Consider the following 14,739-nt stretch of genomic DNA (forward strand, 5'->3'; position numbering starts at 1 on the left):
TCTTAAATTTGACCGATTTGGGATCTCGATTACATCTGTTAACTTGTTTTTGCCATAAATTGTAACACAATCGTAGGAGTAACATCTCCTCAGTGGCTTTGTCTACACTCAGGAAGAAGTGATTATATAAGAGCAAAGATCACTGAGGGTCATCTTAGGATTCTGTCTACCATAATATTATAAAGACAGTAATTAAAAGAGTATAACAGATTTCTGCTTCTGTCTGTTAGAATAAATCATATCAGACTAACCCTGCCTCCATAAACAAATGTAAAATTGTTTTCAGCAGTGTACAACAGGCAGTCCAACAGAAAACTTAAGGGGGAAGCCCCATGATTTCCTAGTTCTTTGGGGAGAATATCTCAGCAGCTGCATAGTGGGCTAGAGTCCACTCAGGGCAGGGCAGCCCACTGAGCTGAGAAGGCAGAGATCAGAGTTCAAGACCATTGAAGCAACTGCAATCTGCAGGGCAGGGCACCAATGAGGAGACAGCTGATCAAAGGTGCAGCTCTCAAAGTCTATGTGGGGTTCCATATGCATACTTATCAAGGACTGGACTGTACCTGCACAAGGAAAAGACTAACAGATTTAACAGAGGGGTGGCTGCTATAAAATTGAGTTTGGACCAGAGGTATTTGAGGTGGAGGAGGGTTGGGGAATGTATGATGGAGTTTCTGCCATCCACGGTGGGAAGAACTCATGCACACCTCATTAGCACCCAGGTATCCAACTGAGACACTAGAATGGATGTGCTTTAGGAATAAGTGTCACACTTTTCAATAAGGCCTATTGTAGACCAACCTGGTAAAGCCTAAAGCCAAACCCTGACAAAATCCACAAAGGGGTGGATTGGTGATTGAGTCCTGCCAAATTAGAGGGTCTTGGGAAATGATGTGGGCTTTCCATGAATCCATTGTAATAAAACATAAACCAGTCCACATAAGTCCAAAGTGATCAGACAGTAATTTTACTGCCCACTAAAACAAAATTAATTCACACAATCAATGACACAAGTTTGCCAAGTCAACATTTAAGCAAAATACATCTAAGAACAGCTAACAAATAACTCTCCTCAAACTCACATAGAGCATTCACCAAGATAGACCACATATGCTGAGCCATCCTTAGTATTTTCTGTCCTTTCTCTTTGACTCGTGTATACTGTGCTCAAACTCTTAAAATTATACACTTTAATTATACACTTTAATGATTATACACTTTCATGCATCTCAATTGCATGTAAGTTATATTTCAGCGTATTTGTTAAAAGTTTATAATTAAAAAAACTGTCCTAGCTTGATTCCAGAAATCTTTTTTATATTTTAAAAAATGTAATGTTATATATTATCAGGGCAAAAGAGAAAAACCGTATGATTACCTTGTAATACACAGTAAAAGCATTTGGCAAAATTGAAAACTTTTTTCATGATTTATAAAAACAAACCCCAGAAAACTCTCAGCATGATAAGAAGAGAAGGCAACACTTTCAACCCTATTAAGGGTAGATTTGAAAAAAACTCACAGGTAAGATTATATTAAATGGCATAGGATTGAATGCTTTTCTATTAAATCAGAGAAAAAAGAATATCTGTTGTTATTCTTTCAATTCAGCATTATACTAGAGAGCTAAATCAATGCAATAAAGTAAGAAAAATAAAAGTATTGAAAAGATTGAAAAGAAAGAATTGAAGCTGTCTTTATTCACAGATGACTGTGTATGTTAATAATCCTAGAAATCTACAAAAATCTGCCAAAACTAATTAGTGAGTTTGGTAATGTTGCAGAATATAAGCTCAATAGAAGTAGTCTTTTGTATTTCTGTGTATTAGCAATGAGCATTTGGAAAATGAAATCAAAATACAATTTCATTTCAGGTAACATCTAAATACATGTTGTGCTTATAAATAAATTCAACAGGCTGGGTCTGGTGGCTCACCTGTGTGTGTGTGCATGTGTATATATATATGTGTGTGGGTGGGTGTGGGTGTGTATATTCACCTTTTTGAAGATTATCTATCGTTATCTCCAAACAGGGAACATTAAGAGAACGTAAAAAGAAACCACAATATAGGAGATATCATATTTGTTTCCAACAAAGGGTTTTTAGAGTGTGTGTGTATATATATATGTGTGTGTGTGTGTATATATATGTATGTATATATATGTATGTGTATATATATGTGTGTTTATATATGTCTAATAAGATAAACAGCAGAATGAAACAATTTCTCAAAAGACTTGAATTAGATACTTCAGTAAAGAAGATACATAAATGGTCAATTAGCATAGGAAAAGATGCTCTACTGTTCAGTCATCAGGGAGATCAATCAATACAACGAGATAGCAGTACATACCCAAGAGAATGGCTAAAATTAAAAAGGCTGAAAATAGCACATGTTGGTGAGGATATAAAGCACTTGGAAGTCTTATACTTGTAGGAATGAAAAATGGTAGGACTCGTTTGAAAATCTAACAATTTCTTAAAGGTTAAACATATGCAAATCAGATGGACAGTCTTCCATTCCTAGGAATGTACACACTATGTGTGCACGTGATCTGTATGTGTATTTCCAGACCAGACTGAGGGGTGGACTGCTATTTCTTGTGGCCCAGTAACGAGATGCAGATGAACTGGGGAGGGAGAGAGTTTTTACTTCTGCAACTGATTACAGGGAAAAGGCCTGGAAATTATCACCAGACCAAGTCAAAATTACAAAGTTTTCCTGAGCTTATATAGCTTCTAAGCTATATGTGTATGTGGAAGTGTGCCTTCATCTAAATACAGAAGTGATTAACTTCTTCTAATCTATAACTAAGGTCTGAGTCCTGAAGACCTTCCTCTAGAGCCTCAGTAAATTCACTTAATCTAAATGGGTCTAGGTGCTGGCACCCTTATCTTGTCTCCTGCTAAATCACAGAGGTTTGGGGAGTTCCTTCAGACCTCCAATAAACTTGTTTGTGGAGGCCTGGGGAGTTTCTTCAGACCCCCAATAAAACTTATTTAATACTAAATGACTCCTGTTAAGAATGCCTTCGTTATTTTGTCATGCTTTAAGGCCCAGGAAAAGCCCAGGCAAAGCTCTTGGTGGGCTTTGGTTACATTCCAGCCTTTGTAATAAGGGCATGGGCTTTTTTTTTTTTTTTTTCTCTTAATATTTAACTGAACCACTCAGTCGGTACTGAAACAGTTGTTAGGGAAGCCTGTGTTAGTGAGACCTGGCCTGCCCCGTATGGATGCTCATGATAGTTTCTTCATAATAGCCCAAACGTGGAATGATAGAAATGTCCAATAACAAGTGAAAGTATAAACAAACATGGTATAGCTACACAAAGGAATACTACTCAGCAATTACAAGGCATTAACCGTTGATGCAAATACTCATATGGATGGATTTTAAAATTATGTTGATGCATGAAAGAAGGCAGACACAAAAGAATACAGGTATAATTTCATTTATAGAAAATGGTTAAAAATGGAAACAGACCTGAAGTGACAGCGGCTCCTTGAGGCCGAGGGCTGAAAGACTGATGAACTGCAAAGGGGTACAAGAAACTTTGGGGCATAGGGAAATTCCTCTATCTTGGTTGTGGCAGTAGTTCCATTAATGTGTACATTTGTAAACATGCATTGAATTACACATTTTAAAGTGGTGCAGTCTGTTGTACCTAAATGATGCCTTTATAACATTGATTTCATCATCTTAATTTCTCCATACTAGTAATTAGCAGCTAGAAAATGAAATTCAGTAAAACATAATAGAGATTAATAGTCAGAATCATTACATGCTTAAGAATACATGCAATGAAACAGGTACAAGGCCCCTAAAAGCAATTGGTGAGAAAAATTAAAGAAGACTAAATAGAGAAATATATATCATGTTCATTGATTGGAAGATTCAATTTTGTTAGCATATTACCTCAACAGAATTCTGGTTAATATTTCTAGTAGGAGATTTTAGAGAAATGTAAAAGCTAATTTCAAAATGTATTTGAAAATCCAAGAAGCTAGAATAGGCAAGTCGGTCTTGAAGAAGCAATAAGTTGGAGGACTACTCTGCTAGACTTCAAACCTGATTTTAAAGCTGCAGTAATTTAAAATGGTAGTACTGGTGTAAGCATTCATAAATATATCAAAGTAAAAGAATACAGATTCAAACAATATGACCACATATGTAGTTATTTATTTCAGTAGAATCTTTTTTATTCATAAAAAATCCCTCCAAAACGTTTTCCAAGAACACACAGGAGGGCTATGGGTAGAGGAAGGTGTCTGTCCATCTATCCCTGGCCCCCAGCCCATGTGGTTTTGGCAGCAATAGGGGTGTGGGGTAATGTCCCCCAAAATTAAAACGATATGTGTGTGTATGAGAAGGAAAGGGGGGCAAAGCTGTGGGGAACGGTTGAGGGGAAGGAACAAAGGAGCTCGGTACTGGGAACGCTGAAGGTGGGAGGCCATTTCATAACATTTCTTGTTGATGAAACTGCCATGGACAGCTTCTTTGCTCATCAGCAGGCCCAGCGTCTTGGCAGTCATGGTGACAGTGACATTGAAGGTGGGGGCTCCACCGATGCTCTTCGTTTGAAGATGCACGGTCAATTCCCCATCCTGCAGCAGTGAGTCCGGGACCACAGTACATTTCTGGCCCCGCAGTGTCAGCCCATTCACGAAAAAGCTTGACCAGTCTTTGCCAACCAGGACACCAACCTTAGCTGGCGTGATGTTCACGAAGGTTTTTCCCTGGGACGGCGGCCCAGATGGAGGGTGAGTCCTTGTTGCTCACGATGGCCGCGAACCTAACAGGTCCCATCCGCCACGAGGCTGTAGATAGAGGCGTCCACCTGGCCGTTGCGCGGCTGCGGGGGCTCCTCTGGTCGCTGCCACTGGGGCCGCCTGGGCTGGCGGGCAGGGGAGGCGGAGAGCTGCGTGCAGGCACTGCCGTCCTCACCACGGCTCTGCTGGCTGTGCAGTCGCCCTCGCACCGCCATATATATATATTTATTATACTTTAAGTTCTAGGGTACATGTGCACAACGTACAGGTTTGTTACATAGGTGTACATGTGCCATGTTGGTTTGCTGCACCCATTAACTCGTCATTTACATTCGGTATTTCTCCTAATGCTATCCCTCCCCCAGCCCCCCCACCCCAGGGACAGGCCGTGGTGTGTGATGTTCCCCGCCCTGTGTCCAAGTGTTCTCATTGTTCAATTCCCATCCATGAATGAGAACGTGCTCACGCCGCTACTTCTAAATGTTTTAAAAACAAAGACACCAATGCTCTTCATTGGGGAAATGGAAGACTTTTAAGTAAAACGATTTTGAGTGAAATAATATTTGTTGTTTTAAAAAGTTAATATTAACCACTCTTCATCATACACTGAAATTAACTTAAGATGTGAAAGTTAAAATTAGAAACCTTGTAAAGGAAAAATAGGAAATAATTTCGTGGACTTGACACAGGAAAATGTTTCTTAGACTAGATACTGTAACACTCACCACAATAAGAAATCAAGTGAATTGCCCTTCATTTTTAAAAACCTTCTGCTTATTATGTTGTTGTTTAACAACTTAAAAGCTATCTGTAGACCAGGAATAGCAAATAATTATTTGCTATATAATATAGCAAAAAATATGTATATAAAAATGGATGCATTCAAAATATATAAAGAACTCCTATAGGTTACAAGAAAATGACAAACACACCAGTGTATCAATGAACATAAAATTTTGAGAAGATATTTTCCATAAGAAGATATCTTACTGAACATTAGGCATGAGAAAACCAAAACACGATATCACTACCCACCTAGTAGGATGGCTATAATTTAAAAGACTGAAAATATTAAGTGTGTGGGAATGTAGAACAACTGGAAATGGCCTACATCTTTCATAGAAAAGTAAAAGAATACAATGACTTTGCAAAGCTCTGTGTCCATTTTCTTCCCATTCACCAAGCAACTCCATCCGTAGCTATAGAGACCCAGGAAAATAAGTATGTACCTTTACAGAAATAATTGTATGAGAATATTCATAGTTACTTATGCACAGTAGCCAACAAGTAAACCTGTCTCCCATCAGAAAAATGGATATCAAATTGTGTGATAACCATACAAACAATAGGATATTACTTGGCCAAAACAAAATGAAACAAGGGAAAAACACAGTCAAACAAATTAGTGGCATATATAAGCACCTGAGTAGGAGAAGTCAAAACGAGAAAGTACTAAATGATCCCTTTTTTAAATTTTTTTGAGATGGAGTCTCACTCTGTCCCCCAGTCTGGAGTGCAGTGGCAGGATCTCGGCTCTGCCTCCCAGGTTCAAAAAATTTTCCCTGCCTCAGCCTTCCAAGTAGCTGGGATTACAGGCACCTGCCACCATGTCTGGCTAATTTTTTGTATTTTCAGTAGAGGCAGGGTTTTACCATGTTGGCCAGGCTGGTCTTGAACGCCTGACCTCAGGTGATCTGCCCACCTCAGCCTTGCAAAGTCTTGGGATTACGGGCATGAGCCACCAGGCCCAGCCAAAATGATTCCATTTTTATGAAGCACATGATCAAGCAAAATGAATCTATGGTGGCCGCTAAGTTTAAATATTGGTCCCCTCCAAATCACATGTTTAAATGTGGTCCCCAGTGTCGGAGGTGGGGGTAAATGGGAGGTGTTTGGGTCATGGGAGTGGATCCCTCATGAATAGATGAATCCCCACCCTGGGAGAAGGTAGTGAGTGAATTCTCACTCTCTTGGTTCCTGTAGGAGCTGGTTATTAAAAAGTGCCTCTCACCTTTCCTTGCTCTTTTTTGCTTCCTGTCTCGCCATGTGATCTCTGCACACCCTGGTTCCTTTTCACCTTCTGCTGCAAGTGGAAGCAGCCTCAGGCCCTCATTAGGAGCAGATGCGGGTGCCATGCTTCTTGTACAGCCTGCAGAACTATGGGCAAAGGCACCTCTTGTCTTGATAAATTACCCAGCCTCTGGTATTCCTTTCCAGCAACACAAAGGGGCTAAGGCAGTGACAACATTCAGAATATATTCTTCATTTGGGGGATGAGTATTGACTGGCAAGGACCACATCAGAACTTTGTGGCATGGGGGAAAATGTTCTCTGTCTTTAACTATACAATGTATAATTATATTAAAATTTATTAAGCTGTGCCTTTAGGTTTTTTGCAGTATACTCTATGCAAATTTTACCTCAGTGAAGAAATGTTAGCATACAACAGAGAGATAACAAACACTCAAAAATAGAAAATTGATGGAAAGTGATAACAAATATTTAGCCTAGGAATAAGAGGGATCCGTTGAGAAGAAACCAAAAGCAATGGAATAGAACAAAGACAAAAAAGTATAATAAAAAGAGTTTTACATTTCAAAGTTTGAAATGATATTCAAGTGGCACACTGTTTCCTTGGGAAAATCAAGTGAGAACCGCAACTCTGAGACTAATTCCAGCAAAAGTATGTGAATCAGTTTGATCTAATGGTACAAGGTTAGCTTTGAAGGCCAAAAGGAACTGGTTTCTAATTCTTATTCCTCTCCTCACTAGTTTTGTGACCTGGGAAAATTTTGCAATCTTTCTGAGTTTGTTTTTTCATCAGGAACATTAGGATACTACCTAAGTAACAGGATAGTTGATAGATTTAAATATGATCGCATGGCAGTGGACATGAGCCATAATCAGTTGTTAAGAATATACTGACACCGAGCTCTCCTTTATCCATGTTAAAATTGTAGATGAACAACAGTTGACAAAGAATAGATGAAATGTTCTAACATAAATATTCTTCCCTTGTTTCTAGAAAGAAGTCACACATACAGTAAAAATAATTAGAGAGGACCTAGTTCATATTGAGCAATCTTCCCCAAACCCTGAAACAGGTCTTCTTTCTAACACCAGAGATATCTTGAGTGAGTCCAACCCCGGTAGTCCCCTCTGTCTGGAATAGATGGAGGAAGTTTGCTCCAGCCTTAGAACAGCATGGGCTGGCAAGCGTTCTCAGAGAGGTCTCGAATTCAACTCTAAAGGGCCTGAGGAATATGTGCAACTGGGTCGGGTTAAGGCCAAGCTGAATCACATGACCAGGGCTCTCACCAGCGCCAGAGTCAGTGGAAGGATATCAGTCCCCAGAGCTCTGTCACAGGCCATGGATGCTCCATGGAGGGGTGGTGAGCATATGAATAACAATCAGGAGAAACATCGGTAATGGACGGGAGGCATAAATAAACAATGTCCACCGTCCACTAAAACCCAGGAAAGTTCTCATTCAAAAGACAATGTCTTGAAGGAAACATAGGTACAAATCTTTGTGACTTTGGATTAGACATTTTTTAAGTAGGCATAAACAACGAAAAATAGATAAATGGACTTCATTAAAATAAAAAACTTATATGCGTCAAAGGACACTGTCAAGGAAGTGAAAAGATAATCCACATAATGGGAGAACTATTTCCAAATTATATGTTTGACACAGGTCTAGTACCTAGAGTATATAAGGAATTCATATAACAGCAATAAACGACAACCACATTTAACAACGGGAAAAAAGCTGTGAGTAGAGGTTTCTCTAAAGGAAACACACAAATGGCCAAGAAGCACATGCAAAGATGTTCACTGTTTTTTGTCATTAGGAAAATGTAAATTTAAACCAAAATGAGATACCACTTCACACCCAGCAGTATGACTTAAGAAAAAAATAAAGACAACACATGTTTCAAAAGTGATGGAGAATATGGAATTCTCATATATTACTATTGGGAATCTAAAATGATGTAGCTACTGAAGTTAGTAAACAGTGTGTGAGTTCCTCAAGAAGTTAAACATAAAAAAAGTTAAACATAAAGTGACATATGATGCAGCAATTACACTCCTAGGTTTATAACCAAGAAAATGAAAAACAGGCGTTCACTCAAAAACTTGTACAAAGCTGTTCACAGCAGCATTATTCATAATAGTTAAAAAGTGGAAACATCTTAAACCACCATCGGTTGATGTATGAACAAAATGTGGTATGACCATATAGTGGAATATTATTTGGCCATAAAAAGTTGAAGTACTGATGCAGGCTAGAAAGGATGAAACTTGAGAACAATATTCTAAGAAGCAGATAGAAAATACCACACTTTGTTATTCCATATAGAGGAAGTGCCCAGAACAAGTACATCAATATATAGAGAAGGTAGATTAGTGGTTGTCAGAGAGCGCAAGAAGGGGGTAATTGGAGAGTGTCTGCCCATAGGTACAGGCATGCTTTTTGGCATTATGAAAATATTCTGGAATTAGGTAGTGGCGATGGTTGCGAAAGTTTTGGAATATGGTACAAGACACTGAAATGTATGCTTAAAAATGGTGAATTTTGTGATATATAAATTCTGTAGAAATAATAATAACAACAAAAGTAATAAAGCAAGGTGTCTTTCCACATCTCCATGTCCTCTATTTTCATTAAAAAAAAAGAAAGTAAGTAAAAGCATTTCAGGGCCAGGTTCAGTGGCTACCTTCTGTAATCCCAACACTTTTGGAGGCCTATGTGGGAGGATTGCTTGAGGCCAGAAGTTCAAAACCAGCCTGAGCAACATAGCAAGACCTTGTCTCTATGAAAAATAAAAAATTAGCCAGAAATGGTGATGTGTGCCTAGAGTTCCAACTACTTGGAAAGCTGAGGCAGGAGGATCGCTTGAGCCCAGAAGTTCAAGGTTGCTGTGATCTATAATCACCAGTGCACTCCAGCCTGGGTGACAGAATAAGACCCTGTCTCAAAAAAAAAAAAGCATCTCACTTTAATAGTAAGTGGCCAAAATATGATGCTGGCTGCATGTTGTGAGGAAATGTGTTAGATGAAAGAAGTCAAATTCCAGAAGATTTCCTTTTTTCAGAAATGAGGTATAGGGGAGAGAAGCACTGGTCCACCTGAGATCTGGCTCCAGGACTTACAACAAGGGGAACTTGGGCCAGTTACAGACTCTGTCTGCCTCAGTTTCTTCATCAGCAAAACAGAAAGAATCATCCCAAAAACTGTAAGGTGAATGCTGTCAGTGAGTCCCCAAATTGACTGCACATCTGAGTCATGTTAACAAACACATTCCAGGCCCCACCTGAGCCCTCTGAATCAGAATCCCTGCAAGGAGGACAATGAACTTGTATTTGCACTGACTTTCCCAGCTGTTTCTTACTTTGATCAACTTGGGGGTGGGACCCATTGAGCTGCATCACATCATTCCAAAGCCAAAACACAACAGCAGAACAAGAATATTTTCAATGCAGTCTCTGAAGCAGAGGAGAAACTGTTGAGGGAACCTAGAAGTAAAGGACATCTGGCTTGCTGGGCTCCATTTAAACTTTGAGTATAGCAGAGACACGAGCCCTTCAGGACACATGCCTGTCGCAGTGACACTCCAACTTCGGAAGAGTGGAAGCCCTAATTCCAAATTCAAGCATGCTTTGAGTAGAAATTAAGTTTGCCTCTTTTTGCACAGGAAGATGGCCAATCTTTCCTAAGCTGCTGACCTTACAAGAAAAAGAATCGTACTGCTAAGAATTCAAACTTCAGCAGTCATGGGTAAGTAAGGAAGTCTTATAAATCTATTTTAGCCACCTAACAAGAAACTAGAATTTTAGCAAGTTCTTTCACATTCAGGACAGTTGTGTTCACTAGATCAGAGGCACTGAGACATGAAGAAGAGATCCCTAAAAAGGGAAAGTGTTCCTTTCAGTTTTAGGACATCACTGGAATATTAGGGAAGTGGAAACACAGCTGCCTACTCTACATTATGGGTTGCCTTTGTGTCCGGAATGTGCCTAACGTCCTGATCTCTGTGCCCTTTTCAGGGAGCCTTGGGAGGAGCCCGAATCACGGATGGAATCGGACAGTGCATGGAGATGGTTCAGCAGGACAAGGGTAAGTGCAGGGGCAAGTCCAGGTCATACTGAGAGACAACGAGTGGCGCTGACAGAGACAGACAAAGATAAAATCAAAAGTTTGTGCTTCATCTTCAAAAACTCACACTAATAACACACTTGGCCTTATGAGAAATAATAAGTATTTTTCTATTTACATGAGAATTTAATCTCAAAACAGGAATCAGAAATATATTAAGTCCAGGGCATAAAACCTAAACCACTGGTCATATTTATTCTTTCTAAATAGAGCAAAGTGTAAAATCTTCTCCATAAAATGCACATTGTGCTTATGAAAAGGCCAAAGTCTTAGTGAGAATCATTGGTATTCCATAGAAGAGTGAATTAAACACAGCCAAGGGAAGACCCAAGTCTCATACTTCTCTTGTATATTCCAGAGTTCCAGGGGAATTCCAGGTGATAGAGGTTATCTCCCATACTGTTAAAGCAAGGTTGCAGACACTTGGGAATTTTGGTCCCAGTACTCTAGGAGGTCACACCTCTGTCCTGGACAATACTACAGGAATGTATACTCTTCCTATGACTCATTCTGGTCATTCTTCCAGCATCACAAAAACCAAAAAAAAGGAAATATGTCCAAATACATGATTTGCTATCCCTCCTCCTCAGGTTTCTTACCTGTTACTTACGGATAATAGCATTACCACAGGATTATGATGAAGATACAATGTCCAAATTTAAGCACAGTTTTGAGCAAAATGCCTTGTACGAATTGGTCAATGAACAACTAGTAAATAATTATGTGACTATTTACTGAATTATATGGATCCTATGAATAATTACTGTGATTGCTTTTATTGGCAGTGCTGAAAACTCATCCCTGTGTGACCTCAAGTAAGCCACGTAACTCTGTGAACCTGCAGTTTTATCATTTTTAAAATAAAGAAACATGACAGATTTTCATTATGACACAGAATGTCAGGTCTCCCAGATGCCAGAAAATACATTTACTTAAAGCCGTTGATACGTCTTAAAGCGGTTTCCTTACAGTGTCATTGGAGGACAGCGTGGAGTGCAGAGAGACATGCTTTGAAATGGGATTGATCCAGTCCTCCTTCCTTCACTACCACATGAATGCTGGGCAGCCCAGGATCACGCTCACTGCACCCTCAACTCAGGCAAGTCCAGCAGCCAATCTTAGGAGACCTGGGCTACAGAACAGTCTCCCAAGTTCCAGGCTCACAAAACCTAGGTGGGGATGAAAGCTCAGAAAGTGAGGAGGTGGTTCAGGGGATCACTCTTTCCTACTCATTCCTCTCATCTCAAACTCACCTTCTACTGCAACACTGAGGATCACCAACCAACCGTGACCATAACCTTGATCTTGCCATGTTCTGTTAGTGGAATGAAACCAAAAATCAATGGTGTTAGTCCAACCCAACGAAATAGATATCAAACCACATTCCATAAGAACTGCTCATGGCCCTGTTCTTTTCAGTATATGGGAAAACAAAATGGAAACAACAAAATAGCATCAGGTTTATGAAACTTCCCAAGATAGATGGTCACACGTTTTCAGGAGATCTCTATATAAATGATTTTGGTCACTTGATACCTTGAAAAGAGCTCTTGTGACACTAGAATGACATCCATAAGTGACAAGTATAAAATGTAGCGCTCAGTGACATCAAAAACCAAATCAACCCACATAGAGGAAGAGCTCTGGACATAGGGATGTCAAACTGGTGTAGAGTGTAATGAAAAGCAAAGATGGTGCCCCAGTGAGAAAAAAGAAATCAACATAACAATGGGAATCAGCAAGAAGAATACTGAGACAGGAAAGACAACATTTTTTACAAATGAATTATTCATTGACTTTCTAGTGGATACAGACAAAACTGCAGAAGACCCAGAGGAAATCAGGGCAGGCTCAAAGTTTGATATCTTACACTTGTGGAAAAGCCTTAAGATCTGTTTTAACTTAGAGCAGGTGGGGTGACTTCATGACTACCGTTAAGAAAATATAACCTGTTGGGAAACTGGTTCTGCCTGGATGATGTTGTACAGACAAGCGATAAACAATGAGGAATGTGCTTAGATGTATTGGGAAAGAGATGGGTCTGTGGCATTGTCACCAGGGTACACGAATACCGAGAGTGAATTTTAGAGGAATGATCCCCATTGGTGGTGACCCTCAGGTGAGACGAGGGTGCCTGTGTTTCAGCAAAGCCTGGGCAATTGGAATGCAGGGCTCCTAAGATTCCATGACACCCCCCAACTTGTAAGTTTGTTATGGCAACTGCAGACCGTTACCTGGCACACTGGCCTCACTCTTGTCGGAGATTGAGCTATTGGCAGTGCCTTCAGCTCTGAGCTCAGGCACCTCGAACGTTGTTTTTGTCGTTAAGGATCCTAAAGTGCTGCGGGGACTGATCACATTTTTCTCAACAGTAAGTTAAGAATTTCAGTTACTGACATCCCTGACTCCTCATTAAACCTATTTGATTTCACCAGTTTTTAACCCATCGTGGGTTTGGTGTCTTCTCCCCAGTCCCTGGCCCCACCTCTTCTGCCACAAACGTCAGCATGGTGGTATCTGCCGGCCCTTGGTCCAGTCAGAAGTCAGAGATGAACATTCTAGAAATCAACAAGAAATCGCGCCCCCAGCTGGCAGAGAACAAACAGCAGTTCAGAAACCTCAAACAGAAATGTCTTGTAACTCAACTGGCCTACTTCCTGGCCAAGGGGCAGAATAATTACGGTAAGTTCTACAGGCTCACCATCACAACAGTGATGAATGATGTCCTGTCTTCTCTCTGAGAAACTGAATGCTCTCTCCATTAAAAATAAGTTCAACCCTCCCATACTTCTAGGAAAATAGAAATGGGCATTTTCACATTTTGTTAAATTTGGAAGTCAGAGGTACCAAAGTATTTAGCAAGTTTCCATGTTTGCAGTCAGGTGGGGGTGGGCCTAGAGTTAAAATCGCAGTTATTCATTTGGGACACAGGCACAGAACCACCTGTTTTCTCCAAGAGGCTAAATCGTGTTTTCAAGAATCCTCTCTGTACCATATAAGATCCGGCAGACAAATAACATCTAGTCTGTTGTTCTAAATGTGTGGGACTAGTGAACCCTTATTGTGTTCAAGCTTCTGTTGAGGGCCAATAGGCAAAGCTCTGTTCTGGGGACCCTGAGGGAAACTTGGTGATAGTACACAGTACGTGCTCTGAGGGGCTTCAAGAGGAGTCTGCTCCTAATAGAACCTGTGGTATCTGTAAGTGACAGCATCAAGAGCAGGGAGTAGGGTCCGTGCACCGTGGCTCACTCCTGTAATCCCAGCACTTTGGGAGGCTGAGGCGAGCGGATCACGAGGTCAGGAGTTTGAGACCAGCCTGGGCAACATGGAGAAACCCCATCTCTTCTAAAAATACAAACATTAGCTGGGCGTGGTGGCGGGCGCCTGTAATCCCAGCTACTCGGGAGGCTGAGGCAGGAGAATCCTTTGCATCCAGGAGGCAGAGGTTGCAGTGAGCCAAGAACACGCCATTGCACTCCAGCCTGGGCGACAGGGCAAGACTCGTTGAAAGAAAAGCAGAGAGTACCTGGTGAGAGGGAAGTCCTGGCTTCCTGGGGCACAGGCTCTTGTTCCTAAAGAGGAAGAAGGATCGCACCTGAGAATGTGTGGAAGTAGCAGTGCAGTGTGCAGACCAGGGACTCTGGGCCTGTCTCCTGGGCTCCATCCAAGTTGCTTGTCTTGTCTGTCCCTCAGTTTCCTCATCTGTACATAGGGTACTACAGAAATACCTACCTGTGTAAATTGCTGCAATGAATTACATGAGCTGTTTCTTGTCAATCTCCTAGAACTTTTATTGGCACAGAGTGAA

The 14,739-nt window shown here is 40.6% G+C and overlaps 1 protein-coding gene and 1 pseudogene across 12 annotated transcripts in view; one reads left to right on the forward strand and one right to left on the reverse strand.

Annotated features, from left to right (window-relative positions):
- Positions 1 to 14,739, forward strand: part of LOC115930576 (neuroblastoma breakpoint family member 3-like) — a 50,463-nt gene that overhangs the window by 9,004 nt on the left and 26,720 nt on the right. For 8 of the 12 annotated variants that reach the window (XM_063702027.1, XM_063702040.1, XM_063702035.1 and 5 more), the window contains exons 2-4: positions 10,471 to 10,553; positions 10,823 to 10,892; positions 13,404 to 13,613. In XM_063702027.1, the coding sequence (XP_063558097.1) occupies positions 10,868 to 10,892; positions 13,404 to 13,613 (235 nt within the window). In that variant the 5' untranslated portion in view covers positions 10,471 to 10,553; positions 10,823 to 10,867. Of the gene's footprint in view, positions 1 to 10,470; positions 10,554 to 10,822; positions 10,893 to 11,716; positions 13,303 to 13,366; positions 13,614 to 14,739 lie in introns of all 12 variants that reach the window. The other 4 variants (XM_063702023.1, XM_063702030.1, XM_063702029.1 and 1 more) reach the window with 4 other exon arrangements.
- LOC109028375 (profilin-1-like) lies at positions 4,162 to 4,986 on the reverse strand (annotated as a pseudogene).

This window comes from Gorilla gorilla, chromosome 1 (genome assembly GCF_029281585.2).
Source record: "Gorilla gorilla gorilla isolate KB3781 chromosome 1, NHGRI_mGorGor1-v2.1_pri, whole genome shotgun sequence".
NCBI lineage: Eukaryota > Metazoa > Chordata > Mammalia > Primates > Hominidae > Gorilla > Gorilla gorilla.